General features: G+C 34.1%; 1 protein-coding gene across 1 annotated transcript; it reads left to right on the forward strand.

Moving 5' to 3' along the window:
* The first annotated feature begins 10,464 nt into the window (after nt 1-10,464).
* Nucleotides 10,465-17,282, forward strand: LOC139871974 (uncharacterized). The gene is made up of 10 exons (XM_071859743.1): nt 10,465-10,752; nt 11,415-11,474; nt 11,619-11,692; nt 11,801-12,544; nt 12,634-12,799; nt 12,885-13,481; nt 13,675-15,510; nt 15,602-15,659; nt 15,888-16,036; nt 16,724-17,282. Exons 1-10 carry the CDS (start codon nt 10,698-10,700, stop codon nt 17,059-17,061), a joined length of 4,077 nt encoding a protein of 1,358 aa, XP_071715844.1. The 5' UTR covers nt 10,465-10,697; the 3' UTR covers nt 17,062-17,282.
* The last annotated feature ends 766 nt before the right edge of the window (nt 17,283-18,048 follow it).

Below are 18,048 nucleotides of genomic sequence, written 5' to 3' on the forward strand. Positions count from 1 at the left end.
GTCGCGGAGAATGAATTTACAGCTCACACCCTTGGAGTCTTTCTCTGCCGACGGTTTTATAATATATATATAATATATATATAATTAATTATATATTATATATTATATTATATTTATATGCCTAGTTAACTTGTAATTTTTAGTCCGTTGCGTCGAGCGTTAAGAGTTGACTCTGGTCCCGGTTCCGGATTTTCGAACGTCCTTGCGTACAATTTAATATCTTGTACTTTGCGTTGTGAATCTTGTACTCTTGTAATTTTGAGACGTTTCTTATCAATAATTGGAACCTTTTTGATTGTCTTTTGTACTTTTGAGCTTTTTGGTCGTTTGCGTCTTCAATTCGTCGAATCTGTCTTTTGTCTTCACCTTTTATTATTTAAACGAATATCACTTGTAAATAGAACAATTGCAACTAAAAGCTTGTCTTTCTTGAGGAATAATGCTATGAAATATATGTTCGTTTTTAGCATTATCAATATGCGTGTATATATATATATATATATATATATATATATATATATATATATATATATATATATATATATATATATATATATATATATATATATATATATATATATATAGAAATAGACTAAATATATACGGTGATTTAGGGATAGGAGAGGTGGCGGTTGAAGTGGTTCGATGGTTGCAGTGAAAAAAGAAAGCAAACAGAAGAATAGATTTGTTACTATGGTGGTTGGTTCATGATGTTTCTAACCAGAAAACGAAGAAGAGAGAAAATCTATGGAAGGTGGTAGCTTGGTTGTTGATCGAGCAGCTTGGGTTAGTGATGGTTTATGGGTCAATATAAGGTGATGATGGTTTAGGTTGGGTTCGTTAATAATGGAAGAACAGAAACTCAACAGAAAATAATACTTGCGAGTAATTTGGTGATGAGGTTGATCATACATTAATTTGTTCAGATGTGATGAAGTCGTGATTGATCATAGTTAGCTAAATAGAAAGAGTAAGCAGTAGTTTGGTATGGTGGTTGTGTTGTATAAGTTATAGGTACACGAATGAAAAGCAAGAACACACGGGTTTCGGTTTGTTGATAGCAAGCATGGCAACCGAGGTGATCAATTGGTGTGGGGCATAGTGTTTAAGGGTGGTGAAAGGTCATAAAGACTGAAGTCCAATTATGTTAATAGAGAAGAAAGATGTTCGATCGTTCCCTTAACAATTAAGATAAGTGATTGTTATATTGATAGGAAGAGTCAACAAGAGGAATCGAGCAGGGAAGAAGACAAGAGAAAAGTTTAAATTAGATAGTGACTTGTAACAAATTCAGATGCATGAAACAAAATAGCTTACAGTGTGATTGGGATGTAAAACTGATCCCGATTCTATATCTGTCATTAACAATTTAGTATTAATAAATGAGTATAGGTATATAAATAATAATAGTATTATTAATAATAATAATTATATAAATAATAATAATAATCTTAATAATAATGATAATAATAATTTATTACTAAATAATGATAAATTGTATTATTTTTATAATACTGTTTATTTTCTTAATAATGATTTTAATGATAATAATAATAAAAATCTTAATAATAACAAATTCATCATTTTTACTACTATATATAATAATACTAATATTAATAATGATAACAATAATAGTAGTAATTAAATGTACCCAATTTTATATATTTAATTCTTAAGTTTAAATTATATTTTTATTATTCCTCATTTATCATATATACTTTCATTTATATATATACACACACATATTTGTTCACAATTAATTGTTCGTGAATCGTCGGGAATGATCAAAGTCAAATGTATACATGAACACAGTTTAAAGTTTTTGAGACTCAACATTATAGACTTTGCTTATCGTGTCGGAAACATATAAAGTTTAAAGTTTAAATTTGGTCAGAAATTCCCGGGTCATCACAGTACCTACCCGTTAAAGAAATTTCGTCCCGAAATTTGATAGAGGTCGTCATGGCTAACTATAAAAATGTTTTCATGACGAATATGAGTTGATAATTAGAGTTTTATCATCATTTAGTAATATAGATAAACAATTTGATTTTGTGACGAGTACGAGTGAAGCTATCACCAAAGAGTGAAATGAGTAAGTATAGATTCGTCACATCTTTTGACGTAGATAGGATTGATTTCCCAAGTTCAAGAGATTTGGAGAAAATCTTCGTAATAAGATTTGATTCTTCGGTAATCAAGGGAATTAGGATTCGCTTTAAATGCGATCATCTGTTTTGATTGCTCTGTCGGATATCTTACTATAATTTCACGCACGTCGTTTCCTTACAACTCACACCTTCTATTCTTTCTCCCTTGATTCATACTTTAAAACATTCGTTAATATGCTCCATCCCATTCTGATCCTTGATATCCTCTTAACTTTCATATCTGTCATTCTTCTCTTTCATCTACCACCAGAGGATTTTATTTATTTTTACTATTACCTTGGGGTTATAGTGTTTTAAATTCTCCCGTGTCTTTATGTTGCGATAAACATTGATATACACGGTTTGTAATTTATGTGTTATTATCGGGCTTTATATCCTCCCTTATATTTCGGAGCTCTTTGCCTTTTTATTCTCTTCTCGACTCTAAGTCAAGCGAGTAATGATCCAGAATTCATAGGTATGAAGTTTTGGATGAACATAGTTAATGTTTTAAGAAGAGAATCGTAATGGCACGATATTGATTTGTCAAATTACCAGAATATCCGGAAAGATAGAACTATCAAGAAGATATGTTCTTAATATGTTTAGAGATTAAGTAGAATGCAAGAGTCGTGTAAATGGCACATGATGACGGTATGTTCTGTGAATCATTATGTTCCATTAGAAACTCAGCATGAATTACTGTAATATAATCACGTTGATCAAGTGTCATTATATTATACTAACTCATGCATCAGTTCCCAACACTACTTCAAAAACATTCATATTCGAATTTTTCAGAATTTAGAAACTAACACAGTTTCTTTTATGTTGCAGATATTACGGCGAGATAAATGATTTCAGATAAGAATAGCTATGAAAATATTTTCAGAAATATCGAAGATATTTATGATGATATTTTGGAATTTCTAAGTTCAGAGGTTGATGAAGAAAAATCTTTCCGCAAGATTTTAACATGACCTCGGAGCAAGATATTCTCTAAAGATTTCATCGGATCCAGAATTACCTGGATTCTTTGAATATAGGGTTTGGTCCTTGTATTTGTCCTTGGCCTCCTTCACGGTTAGCTAAATCCGTTTTTCAATACCAAATTTTCTATCGAGCGTTCTCAACACTCCATCTTTTATCATCAAACTCTTGGCCATTTAGGTCATCTACAATTTTATTGTTTCCTCTGCATTTAATGCAGCCATATTTGAATCGTCGGTTATCAATCCGAGGTGGTTTCAGAAGAATGGTGTTTTTTTTTAGATGATTAAATGCTGATGGTAATATGGTGGAATCTAAAAGGTCATATGGTAACGATAAAAGAGCACACATATATATCAAGGTTATAATAAGGTTGTTTCAAACGAAAAGTCAAAGTTGACTTGTTAGAGCTGTGACAAAATTGGCTAATTTGGAAAGAGATTGAAAAGTTATTTTCGGTAATAATAACGCTAAAGGAAATTAGCACAGCTACGCTTTAAACGTTTACTCAGTTTCCGAGAGTTTTCAGGTGCATAACTATACGCATCAATCTTTTCTTCCGTAGATGAAGTGCGGTTGGTTCATTCTCTCGATTGAGGTGTTTTCAAGAATCATGAAAGGTTTGAACGCAGATTGTAATTGTCAAGATATAAATGAGGTTTAAGATGAAATTAAGAGGCAACTTGAAGAATTATTTAGTTTCATATGTTATAATTAATATTTTAATTCATTTTAATTGTCTACTGTTGGTAGTACTCAGTAAATTAGTCCACAGTTAGCTAGGAACAGTTAGCTAGGAACAGTTAGATAGGATTTTGTTAGCGTGGATTCTTAACAAAATTTCTCATAGTTAATTTGTTTGTTTCTAACAAATTTTATTCCGTCAAATGTTTCTTCATTATGCCACTTGTTGGATTCTGATAGGTCAAAATCCAAATATGAAATTGAACTTGGATGAAAATAGTTGTTCTTTGGTAAACGGGTACGTATATGTGTGAATTTGAGCAGTGTTGTTAATGACTGCTGAATCTGAATTGAAGAATGTACAGTGTGACATATTAATGTGAAATCTAAATATTCCTCGGGTATTACCTACCCGTTAAAATATTTTCATCATTAACAGTTTGTACGAAAGAATTTTTAATCACAATCTTTATGAAAATATATATACATATATATTTTCTTCAGATGTAATTATGGATTTAATGAGTCAATATAATATTAGACTCATTTGATTTTCGATTTGAGCTAGAATAAGTAATCTCTAAAACTATTAGGATCCACATATTCTTCGCAGAATATTAATGAAGTTATGGATCAATACTTCATCGTTAATTGTTGTTGGTACTCCTTGGTATCCATGGTGCGTATGATATTGATGTTCGTGAAACAGATTATGATGTTGAGGTGTGGGATGCGGATGTTATTGTTGGTGGTACTGTTGGTGCCGGTAATGTTGCTGAAGTTGGTACATTTTGCACCATACTTTTCAAGGCTACAACTCGTGCGCGAAGTTCGTTAACTTCTGCTAGTACACCGGGATGATTGGCGGTTGGAGCGAGCGGATGAGTAAGGTCTAGAATATGGGATAGTATATAATAGTGACGAGATACTCTAGAAATGAGAGAGAAAATGGTGTTTCGAATGGGTTCGCTGGTAAATGCTTCATGTTCATTGCCAAGAGGTAAATTCGGCTGGTGGAAGGGATCGCCTTCTTCGCGCCTCCATTGATTAAGTCGATAACGAACCCATCAGATGAATTAGGGATGGCTGATTGGTTGATTCATTCTAGTGACGCTACTTCCGGAGTTTAGGTGAACATCCATGTCGGAATAGCTGTCGGAATAACAATCGGAATAGCTATCGACATCTGAGGGACTCGAACTGGTTGCGGAATTCATCTCGTACGATCAGATGGGGTAATTTCAATAAGAACTAGACTATAGGATGTAGATTAGTACCCTGCAATACATAATTTACATATGCATATAATACTAAAATCCCATAAATTACGGAGGAATCTACGGAAGCTGTCAGGCAAAGATAACAATAACATATATGCTAAGATACGAATTTTTGTCTATACACTATTCATGCAATCATTGCAGTAAGATGTGTCAAGACTAAGAATGATAAGCATGTAATTTTCTAAGGATGATAAACAGATGATTTCCGACAAAAATGATAAGCAAAACTTTTGACATGCAAACACGGTCAAAGTCCAGACTCACTAAAGCATCCTAACGACTTATCAGTTAGACACACTAATGCAGACCTGGTTCGCTAAGATCACCGCTCTGATACCAACTGTAGAGACCCGTCCTAATCCATCTGGATGAAGTCCATATCGATTATAAATGATTCACAACAGTTGATTACATCGCGAGGTACTTGACCTTTATATGATACATTTTACAAACATTGCATTCATTTTTGAAAAGACAATCTTTTATTACATCGAAAGTTGACAACATGCATACCATTTCGTAATATATCTTACTATAATTGACTTAATAATAATCTTGATGAACTCAACGACTCGAATGCAACGTCTTTTGAAATATGTCATGAATGACTCCAAGTAATATCTTTAAGATGAGCAAATGCACAGCGGAAAATTTCTTTCGTACCTGAGAATAAACATGCTTTAAAGTGTCAACCAAAAGGTTGGTGAGTTCATTAGTTTAACATAAATAATCATTTCATAATTTAAATAGACCACAAGATTTCATATTTCCATTTCTCATAACATACGTCCCATGCATAGAGACAAAAATATCAATCATATGGATTGAACACCTGGTAATCGACATTCACAATATGCATATAAGAATATCCCCATCATTCCGGGATCCTCCTTCGGAAATGATATAAATTTCGAAGTACTAAAGCATCCGGTACTTTGGATAGGGCTTGTTGGACCCGATAGATCTATCTTTAGGATTCGCGTCAATTAGGGTGTCTGTTCCCTAATTCTTAGATTACCAGACTAAAAATGGGCATATTCGATTTAATAATCCAGCCATAGAATGTAATTTTAGATACTTGTGTCTATTTCGTAAAACAGTTATAAAAGCAGCGCATGTATTCTCAGCCCAAAAATATAAAGGGTAAAAAGGCAAATGAAACTCACCATATTGTATTTTGTAGTAAAAATACATATTACGACATTGAAGAATTGTAAGGTTGGCCTCGGATTCACGAACCTATATTCAGTTATGTATATTAACACATGTTACGGTAATCAAACAATGTTATATATTATTAGAGATTTAATTGTATTTTAATTAGGTTTTTCATTAATAACCTTATTAATTATACTTATTAATATTTATTATAAAAATATTAATATAGTTATGTTATGTGTAATAAATATAGCTTTATATAACTAATAGTTATTTGATAAAATAATATTGATAATGATAATAAATAAAAGTTGTTTTATTTTACAATAATAATAATAATAGTTATTATGATAATGATATTGATAATATAAAAATAATAATATTGATGTCAAAATAATAATTTTGATAAAAATGATAATTCCTCTAATAATGATAATAATAATAGTAAAAAAATGATACTTTTAATATAAATGATAGTTTTCTAATAAAAATGATACTAATAATAATAATTTTAATAATACTAATAATAATAATAATAATAATAATAATAATAATAATAATAATAATAATAATAATAATAATAATAAATAGATAAGTAACTACCTTAAGGAAGTAGTCCTAAAAATAATGCCCAAGTCCGGGTTTGAACTCGCGACGTCCCGCTAACCCGATAACACTCTTAATCAATCTTCCATTAACATCATTTAATCCCCATAATCATAATCATATCATGATATCCTTAACACCATCATCATCTTAACATCATTCATGCATTTTCATAATCATCTCATATCTTAATCATCTCGTCACTCTTCATTCATCATTAGGTAATATTATCTTCGTACGTATCATTATCAACTATAATATTATCAATCACCCAATCATCAAATCGTGTAACTTAAAGAAATATAACTTCATCTCTTGTCACTCATATGGATCATACATGTAGGTCACAATCTATCATTTGTAAAACTTGTCACTAGCATCATGGACTAGTAAAAAGTTGGCCAATTGGCCCTACATCCAGCACTCCACTACCGAGAAAGAAAAAAAAGACTTCAAGTAGCAATTAGTAACATGCCATTATTTCCACCATAAACTTTATATTGTCCCACAAGCACTTGTATATTCCTAATCCAATTCCAATCCAATACCATAACAAGGAAGATAAACACAGTGTGTCACAACTAATTAATAGTTGGTTGATTTGTTTAATGTGTATGTCGGCCATCCAACATAAGGGGCTCCACAACCCAACTAATAATTCAATAACAAAGTACTAAATGTAAATCAAAGTCATGATGGCATCCCATTTAATAAATAAAAAAAATTTCCGTATCATTCTTCGGCTAGGGACAAAAAAAAAACGAAGCATGCCAACAAATAATCCACTAATGGTGGATTCCAACCTAGCCTTAATTGATTTGTATAAAGGAAAAGTGATAGTGGAAGTTGTCGGCCAATAAAGGAACCAAGAACAAGATATGTAATCGCCTTCATTTCTTATAAACCATTTCGGTTGTACTTGCTTTCACGAACAGAAAAAAATAATCACAACCTATTATACGTTTCGCTTCATCATAATTATCATGTTGTTTCAATATAAACACAAAACAGAAGGAGCACAACAGTTGCAGTCGACATCACTAGCAGAAGCAAGGAAAACGGAGACAGGAAAACATAAAAAAATAATAATAACGGGATCGTAGTAGTAACAAGGGTGATAAGTTGGTGGTGGTTCGTCTAGTTGGTTATGTATGTATATGCGTGTATATATATATATATATATATATATATATATATATATATATATATAGAAATAGACTAAATATATACGGTGATTTAGGGATAGGAGAGGTGGCGGTTGAAGTGGTTCGATGGTTGCAGCGAAAAAAGAAAGCAAACAGAAGAATAGATTTGTTACTATGGTGGTTGGTTCATGATGTTTCTAACCAGAAAACGAAGAAGAGAGAAAATCTATGGAAGATGGTAGCTTGGTTGCTGATTGAGCAGCTTGGGTTAGTGATGGTTTATGGGTCAATATAAGGTGACGATGGTTTAGGTTGGGTTCGTTAATAATGGAAGAACAGAAACTCAACAGAAAATAATACTTGCGAGTAATTTGGTGATGAGGTTGATCATACGTTAATTTGTTCAGATGTGATGAAGTCGTGATTGATCATAGTTAGCTAAATAGAAAGAGTAAGCAGTAGTTTGGTATGGTGGTTGTGTTGTATAAGTTATAGGTACACGAATGAAAAGCAAGAACACACGGGTTTCGGTTTCTTGATAGCAAGCATGGCAACCGAGGTGATCAATTGGTGTGGGGCATAGTGTTTAAGGGTGGTGAAAGGTCATAAAGACTGAAGTCCAATTATGTTAATAGAGAAGAAAGATGTTCGATCGTTCCCTTAACAATTAAGATAAGTGATTGTTATATTGATAGGAAGAGTCAACAAGAGGAATCGAGCAGGGAAGAAGACAATAGAAAAGTTTAAATTAGATAGTGACGTGTAACAAATTCAGATGCATGAAACAAAATAGCTTACAGTGTGATTGGGATGTAAAACTGATCCCGATTCTATATCTGTCATTAACAATTTAGTATTAATAAATGAGTATAGGTATATAAATAATAATAGTATTATTAATAATAATAATTATATAAATAATAATAATAATCTTAATAATAATGATAATAATAATTTATTACTAAATAATGATAAATTGTATTATTTTTATAATACTGTTTATTTTCTTAATAATGATTTTAATTTTAATGATAATAATAATAAAAATCTTAATAATAACAAAATCATCATTTTTACTACTATATATAATAATACTAATATTAATAATGATAACAATAATAGTAGTAATTAAATGTACCCAATTTTATATATTTAATTCTTAAGTTTAAATTATATTTTTATTATTCCTCATTTATCATATATACTTCATTTATATATATACACACACATATTTGTTCACAATTAATTGTTCGTGAATCGTCGGGAATGGTCAAAGTCAAATGTATACATGAACACAGTTTAAAGTTTTCGAGACTCAACATTATAGACTTTGCTTATCGTGTCGGAAACATATAAAGTTTAAAGTTTAAATTTGGTCAGAAATTCCCGGATCATCACATTATTAAGTGTAATTATTAACCCTCATATACTAAAAGTGGTGACACTTTGTGTCGTTCCCCTCATATACTAAAAGTGGTGACACTTTGTGTCGTTCCCCTAGAAAAAACTATGGTCCAACGCTTTTTGCCCAAACTATAAATTTTCAAAAAACACCCCTTAACCATAAAATTTTGTAGGGTTTAGAACTGAAAATTTTAAAGGTATAAAGCGTAACTTCAATATTAAATTCATAAATATCTCACAAAATTCACCACAATTTTTAACCGGCCGTATCTTTTTGGTCGGCGAGTGCTATTGTTCACCGACACCACCATTAAACTCAAAATAATTTTACGAACAAAATGAAACTAGATGCGTTGAAAACAGACACTTTTTAAAAAAAAATCTAACCACAACGACATACAAAACGGAACTTACAACATAACCTGTCTTTTCGTCTGTAAACACATAACGCTACGTTAAATATAAATAGTCAAGCCGAAAAACTCCGCCGCAACGCATGACCTGGTCCGGTACTAGTTTAATCTAATGGTTGAAATTGTTTGTTAGAAAAAGGATTACACAAATTTGAATTTCATGTAGATAACAAGAATACACAGTGTTATAGATTATATTTATATTTATATTCATATTATATTATTATTTAAATTTAATTTTAACTATAATATATATATATATATATATATATATATATATATATATATATATATATATATATATATATATATAAATAATATATATATATATATATATATATATATATATATATATATATATATATATATATATTATATTATATTATATATTTATATAATATACTTTAATATTATAATACTTTATTTATTGAAGGAAAACACACCAGTGACTAGTGTAATAAGTTTTATATTTGTAAATTTATTTAATCAAGAAATAAATAAATAGGAAAAAATGTATTCCAAAATTAAGACCAAACTAACCGAGTCCAATCTCATGAGTCAGGGTTTTGGTTGGGTCTGGTTAGGTTGTATTGCAGGCACATACATGGGTCGTAAACAAACAGATCAAGTCTCTCGCGCTCTTCATTTCTGGCTACCACCAACACACAAACCCTCCTGCTCTTTCAAATCTGCTCCTGCCATACAAAATCATCTATCTAACCCTAATTTCATATCCATCTATCTATCTACCCCCCTAATTTCAGATCTCTACCTCAATTGATTTCCGTTTTATTTAACTTCTCTCTCTATATATATATATCTTCTCATCAATCTCTTTCTGGATATTTTCTTCGACAAACTTCCATGGCTGACGATCTAATTTCTTCTAAACTGACTGATAACTCATGGACTCCTAAAGGTAATATCCAATTGCGTCCTGTATTCACTTTTATCCTTCTAATTGTTATTGTTATGATTTAATGACTTATTGACTATATAGGTTTGTTGTTATAAGTTAGGGTTTACTGATCTACAAATCGTTGATTACATCTGCTGATTCAAATTAGTTGCAACTGTGTTAAGTTTGGATTAATGAATTGATACATTTGAATTAATTGATTATTGATTGATTATAGAGGATGTAATTGTTTGATCTGAATAACAATCAAGTTCATGTAAGCTAATCTCCATATAGTTGCGTTGCCGATTGAGAAATTGATATTCGTGAGACATCGTTCTTCTTTAGTTTTATTGTAGCTCTATATATTATAATGTTTTATGGATTGGATACTTTGATGTGCTAAAGCATGTGATTGGAGGCTGTTTCGGCACTTGAGAAGTTTCTTTTATTTTCATTAACTTTGTGTGTGTGTGTGTGTGTGTTCACTAGAAAGCAATTGAGATTTGTAAAAAAAAAATGACAGGGGATGTAATTACGGGTCCATAGGTTACGTTTAACATTGGCAGTTATACTTTATTTAATTACCGTTTTACGGTAATCTAGTTTGTGTTTTAATGTGCTTTGCAATATCACCGATCGGTTGATCGTAATTTTAATTACATGTATTGGTTTCATGATAGTGGAAACATCAAAAGGTAATGATGAGGATAAGGTGATGGGCTTCTTTGATGATTCTAAAGGTAGGTTTCCTTGGATGGCTTGTAGTTCTATAGTATGTATAGACCTTGTTGAATTGTTAAGAAGTGATGTCTTTCTTTCTTTACTATTTTATTCTGTTAATTATTCGTTTTATGCTCTTATTGTATTTCTTTCGTTTATTAAAGATCATCCAGCTTTGGACAGCAACATTCCCTTGTCTCCTCAATGGCTTTATGCTAAACCAAATGAAAGTAAGATGGTAAGTGATTCGTGATTATTACTGCCTATAAATTTAGCATGGATTCTTTTAATCAAAAAACTAGATGGTCTGAAAGATTGTTTTTTCTTCTTCTTACTACAATGAAAGGACCGTGCACCAAGTTCTCTCTCTCTTGGAAGTTCTGATGCAACTGATGACAAAAAAGACTGGAGGAAAGTTGCAATTGAAACTGAAAGTGGTCGCCGTTGGCGTGAAGAAGAAAGAGAAACAGGCTTACTTGGTAGACGAGACCGTAAGAAAACTGATCGTCGTGCTGATGTCAGTAGAGAGACGACTGATACAAGAGCTCCACCTCCTTCTGACAGGTGGAACGATGCTGGCAACCGTAATAGCAAATGGTCATCTAGATGGGGTCCTGATGAAAAAGACAAGGAAGCCCGAACCGAGAAGAAGACAGATATTGAAAAGGGAGATGTTCATGGAGACACTCAAGCTCATTCAGTTAGCACTAGATCAACTTCTGAAGAGGCTCGTGATAAGTGGAGGCCACGTCACAGGATGGAGACAAGTTCAACCGCACCTGGTTCCTTCCGGGCTGCACCTGGTTCGAACACGGGCTTTACTATTGGGCGTGGCAGGTCTAGTGGGACAGGTGCAAGGCCTTCATCTGCGGGGTCCATTGGGAACAACAATAGTGTTCCTGGCAAGCCTGGTCTTTCTGATGGGATTTTTTTCTATCCAAGGGGAAAGCTTCTTGATATATACCGTACTCAGAAGCTGCTTGACCCGTCTGTTACTAATATGCTTGACAAAATCGTGCAAGTACCTCCTATCACACAAGTAACTTATGTTGAACCACTTGCTTTTATTGTTCCTGACAAAGAAGAAGAGGTATTTTTTTTTTTTTTTAAATATCTTTTGAGTTCGTTATGACACTATCATTGTTATCTTGATTTGAAAAGTTAATTTGTTGGTCATAGGCTATTCTTGATGATATATGGAAGGGAAAAGTTACTGATAGTGTAACGGTAAAAGATGGTAATGTTTCCATGGTGGAAGAGCTGGTTGATCCAAATAAAGAAACGTATCAAGGAGCTGCTGATAGTAATGTACAACATAATGGTCCTGATACTGACTCTACAGCCGGTGAGTTGCATTTATGTTACATCTGAAAAAACATATGTTAGCACTTAAATGATAACAAGATTATTAACTATGTACTTTGCCACAGGGCAATACTTTACTGGAGTTGAAGGCATCAATCATGAGGATACTTCTAATCTGGAAGTTACTGAAGCAACTTATGGGAAGCATCATCTGTTTGATGAAATCAATACCGAGCTTCCTAATGATCCGAACTCGTTTTTTGCCATGCCTTCTTCTGACCAACATTGGACGGATAATATGCACCCCGTAAAGAGTAGTATAAATAAACATTTGGCCAGTGGTATACCTTCTGAGGAGTTAAGTTTGTTCTATTGTGATCCACAAGGGGAGATTCAGGGACCGTTTCTTGGAGTCGACATCATATCTTGGTTTGAACAAGGGTTTTTTGGGGCAGATTTACCAGTACGCGTGGCGGATGCACCTGAAGGAACTCCTTTTGAGGAATTAGGAGATGTTTTGCCTCACTTAAAAGCTCCAAATAGTTACACCAACGTGGACCAAACTGGTAGTTTTGAAGAGAATTTGGATGCTGACATCACGGTGCCTGCTCCTGTTTCTGAAATGGGTGTTTTGACCGATGATTCGCGTTGGCAGTTGGCTGGTAATAATGGTTTGTCTACAAAACGATATTCTGAGGAGGGTCAGGGTTTTCATGATGAAGGTGAAATTTCTTTTTGAATCAAATTTGTTAAAGTTAGTATCGTATTTGATCACATCTATAGGGGGATGCTTAGTTGCAGTAATCTCTTTTCAAATTAAACTATTTAAATTCTGCTCTTGAGTATTGATTATCTTGGGATGTGATAAACTACCTCTGGAATTTATTATTATTTCTTGTTTTCCCTTTTTTACAGAGATTCTGTTCCCAGGTAGGCCTGGTAGCAGTCATGATATTATGGGGAATGCTGTAAGATCCGAAAATTATGTGAATAATCAAATGGTTCCTACCGAGTTGACCAATGCTGGTGCCCCGTGTCAGAATGAGAACAAGATGCACCCGTTTGGGTTGTTGTGGTCTGAGCTTGAGGAGTCTAGTTTAAGAAAAGAACAGCCATCTAAGACAGCTTTTAGCGGTGGTATTCACCAGCAACTTATGAGTCCTGTTGATGAAGTGGCTGACCCGTTTTTACACATGGGTCAAGAAGTTAATCAGTATGATTTAGCAGAGAAACTTAGGGCTCAACACATCCAACAGCAGCTGCTCCAACAGCATAATCTATTATCTGCTTCCCACTTGAATGAACCCATGCTTGATCAACTTTCTGGTCGAAATTTCATAAACCAACAACAATTGGCTGGTCAAAGTGGTCAAGATCTTGACCACTTTTTGGCACTTCAGTTGCAACAGCAACATCAACAGCAACAGCAACAGCAACAGCAACAACAACAACAACAGAGGCAGATTCAGCTTCAACAGCAGATGCATCTCAAGGAGCAGCAAGCTAGACAGCAAATGATGCTTGAACAATTGGTACAAAATCAGATACAAGATGGACGTATGAGGTCACGTAATGATGCTGTGAGATCCAATAACGCCCTCGATCAGCTTCTTTTAAAGCATCAGATTTTAAGTGAAATGCAACAACGTTCTCCGCATCAGCAAAGACATGTTGATCCCTCAATAGAACATTTGATTCGATCAAAGTATGGTCACCAAGAAGAACTCTTGGAGATGATGGTGCGCGCTAAGCGTGGACAGTTGTCATCTTTGGAACATCAGATTCTTCAACGTGATCAGTTTCACGGGAGGCAGTTGCCAATGGGGTTGAGGCAGAGGGTCGAAATGGAGGAAGAAAGGCAACTTAGTTCTGACTGGTTTCACCGAGTAAACTCAGCCGGACTCGATCCTTCAGATTTTTATCAGCAGCAACGAAGACAATCTTCAGAAGATTTTAGTCATTTGGAACGGAATCCGTTAGTGCAGGAACGCATTCAGCGGGGCCTCTATGACCCTAACCGTTTACAATACGAGAGATCATTGTCAATGCCAGGTGGCGGTCCAGGAATGAACCGTGATGTTGTAAATTCACTAGCCCGAGCCCAAAGCATAGAATTTCAAGATTTGAATGCTCAGTTACACCATTCTAGTCAAGTTGCTCGTTTTCCCTCAAGTGTTATCTCTCATCAATCTAACCATCCGTTATCCTCTGATAATTTCCATCCATCTCATTTGGATGCGATGGAAGGGCATAATAGTCAAATGTCAAACGAGTGGATGGAATCGAGGATTCAACAACTGCATATAAACGAGAGACAGAAATGGGAAATTGAAGCGAGAAGGATCTCAGAAGATCAAAATCATTGGATGTCTCGTGAATCTAGTGATGACACTTCAAAAAGATTGCTTATGGATCTACTACACCAGAAACCAACCAATCAGCTTACGGAGCTGTTAGATATCAATAGCGGAACACATTATGAAAGAAGGCCAGGTTCGTTTAACCCCTCCGATCAACAAATCGGACTTAACCAGAACCACCCATTTGCGGCCGGATCTTACGTTTCTAGTCCCGGTGCATCGATGGATGAGACAATAGGTGGGTATAAAGGAAATGAAGAGAACCCGTTATATGGTGTTAATGGGTCGTCTCAGGCAGTATATGCACATTCTCTGGTAAGCTCGTCACCGTTAGAAATAATGAAGGGTGCAGGTGCAGAAACTCAACAAAGTATGGCTCATCAGGGTGGTGGTAATTTCTATATATCAGCCTTGTGTGGTCATTTAAGCTTCATCTTTTGATAAAATTATTGTTTCTGATGTGGTTTCACTTGGGAACACAGGTTTATACGTTGACAAGGTTGGACCTACTGAATCCTTTTCTGTTGAGGCTATAGAACGGTAAGGAAAAGAAGTTTTAATATGATTTTATCTGACAGTGGATTCGAAAGAATTGAAACTTCGTGAAGCTTTTATTACATTACTTGCTGTTTACATTACATAGTGTCGGTCGTATGCATGTACTATAATTCTATATTTGTACTTTCTTGCATACCTGTATCACTAAATAGATAAACTTGTAATAATTTGTTATATTAGCATCAGTTTAAGCAATAACTGTGTTTACAGGGTAACAGCTACTTCGAAGAGGCCTGAAAATATTCTGTTAAAACGTCCACCGGTTGCACGTGCAGCGTCATCACATGAAGGGTTATCTGAGCTGGCTTTAAATCCAGATCTCAGAGCTAGGAGTGTCTCTACTATGATATCTCCTGAAGGTATATGTTTAAACACCATTATGCGTTTACCATTACATTAATTATCTCCTGAAGGTATATGTTTAAACACCATTATGCGTTGTACTCTAGCAAGTCTGGATTCCAAGAGGTCACTAGTTCGATCCTTGGCAATGCCCAAATCGCTAGCTTGATTCTCTGGGGATTTTTCCCAATGTGGTTCCCCCCTGACGCATGTGTGGCAAATAATCACGAAGGTGGTTAATTCCCCTCTGGGCGATGCCGATATTGCTGTTCAAAAGAAATAAGATAAGGTATCCAGTTAGTATCTAACTGGTAGGGATTTTGGCTCGTCACCTAACTTGCATATTTAGCGTCCTCTAGTACTAGCATATACAACTTACAAGTGGTACATACTATTTGGTGAACACATGCTAAAAGTAGATTAACCTTATTTAGTATTTCTAAAAAAACCCATCACAAGATGGGCTAGTGATTGGCGTCCTGATATACTCACATGAGGTTTCAGGTTCAAACCTCACCATCTTGAGGTGGTTAGGAAAATGGTCGGAAACGGTCACTTGTTAGGCAACGTATGTCTAACTTACATCTAGACGCATTAACTAACCTGATTTTGCCACCTCTGGTTAGAACAGATAACGAGTCTTCTTGAGGATTCTTGTTCCTTTGACAAAAGAATTATTCTCACCTCATGAATTTCATTATTAGGTGGGAGGCAGGACGCAGGAGACAGTCTAATATATCAAACCACTGAAAACATGACAGCTGGCAAGGACGTTCGTTTTAGGAGAACATCATCTTATAGCGATGCTGACGTGTCAGAGACAGCATCTTTTAGCGACATGCTTAAAAGCAATAATGCTAAGAAGACTGATAATCAAGCAGCAGCAGCAGCAGCTTCTACTTTAGAAAGTGGAGATGGACAAGGGGGTAAAATGGGAAAGAAGAAAGGAAAAAAGGGAAGACAAATTGATCCAGCCCTGCTGGGTTTTAAGGTTACTAGCAACCGAATAATGATGGGTGAGATTCAACGTATAGAAGATTAATTCAACCCGTGAGTCTTCTTTTTTTTTTTTTTTTTTGTTGTTGTTTATTAGCTTGTACTGGTTCCACAGTTTTGTGCAAAGTTTTTTAGATTAGAATTTTTTTACCCCTACTTTTACATCAATTATTTTTGATGTTGAGTGTGATGAGGTTAGGTTGCATAGAGTTTGCTTGTATAGCTTGTACAGACATTTTCTTTATAAATATCTAATACGTAGTTTACTTGTTAAAGCATGTACGTAGCTTTTATTTACATCAATTATTAACTTGTTGATGCTTGATGTATAGAATACCATTTCTTCAGAAAAGAAGCTTAATGTTTTAACTTGTAATTTTGTATGATCATGTACCCTTGTTTTATCGTGCTAATAACATGTTGCCAGAGGTTTGTACACTCGTAAGCAATCAAGTAAAAAGTGGGTTGCAAGTGTTAAACGAGTTGGGGTAACGAAGAGATACTATTGCGGCAAGAGACGAACAAAAATCTAGAGCTCTAATTCAAAATTCTCTCGATTCATCCCCTAATGAAGAATTGCCAAACCATTTTCGTTCTTAAAAATTCATTTTTTGATTTATTTCATCTATTCCATGACCGGAACAGGGGAGGATACACGTTACACTGCGATTTTGAATCAGAAGAGAGATTTCAAGAAATGGCAGATTTATTCACTCTATCAATAACCGAGCCGGATCTGGTGTATCATAAGAGATTTGCCTTTTCTATTGATTCCTATGGATTGGATCCAAAACAATATAGATTGATCCGAAATCTGATTCAAATCCAACATAGCACCTATAGGTATGAATTAGCCCATGCTTAACGAGCCAAGCAGACAAATTCCCCTGCATCTTTTTTTTCTCCCCCGCATTTTTTTGTATAAGTATTTCAGATTTACGATGAAATTTCTGAAGATTGAGCCGCGACTTTTTATTTTGCCCAAAGGAATCCTATTTAATTTACATCCTTTTTCTTTTTCCTTTTTTTGTTA

The sequence above is a fragment of the Rutidosis leptorrhynchoides genome, chromosome 10 (genome assembly GCF_046630445.1).
Source record: "Rutidosis leptorrhynchoides isolate AG116_Rl617_1_P2 chromosome 10, CSIRO_AGI_Rlap_v1, whole genome shotgun sequence".
NCBI lineage: Eukaryota > Viridiplantae > Streptophyta > Magnoliopsida > Asterales > Asteraceae > Rutidosis > Rutidosis leptorrhynchoides.

What these genes read in the sequence shown, in the direction of transcription:
- LOC139871974 (XM_071859743.1), top strand. Translation starts at nt 10,698, where the DNA reads ATGGCTGACGATCTAATTTCTTCTAAACTGACTGATAACTCATGGACT. An exon ending in AACCAAATGAAAGTAAGATG is followed by an intron (nt 11,693 to 11,800) that starts GTAAGTGATTCG and finishes CTACAATGAAAG; the next exon opens with GACCGTGCACCAAGTTCTCT. An exon ending in TATGGCTCATCAGGGTGGTG is followed by an intron (nt 15,511 to 15,601) that starts GTAATTTCTATA and finishes TTGGGAACACAG; the next exon opens with GTTTATACGTTGACAAGGTT.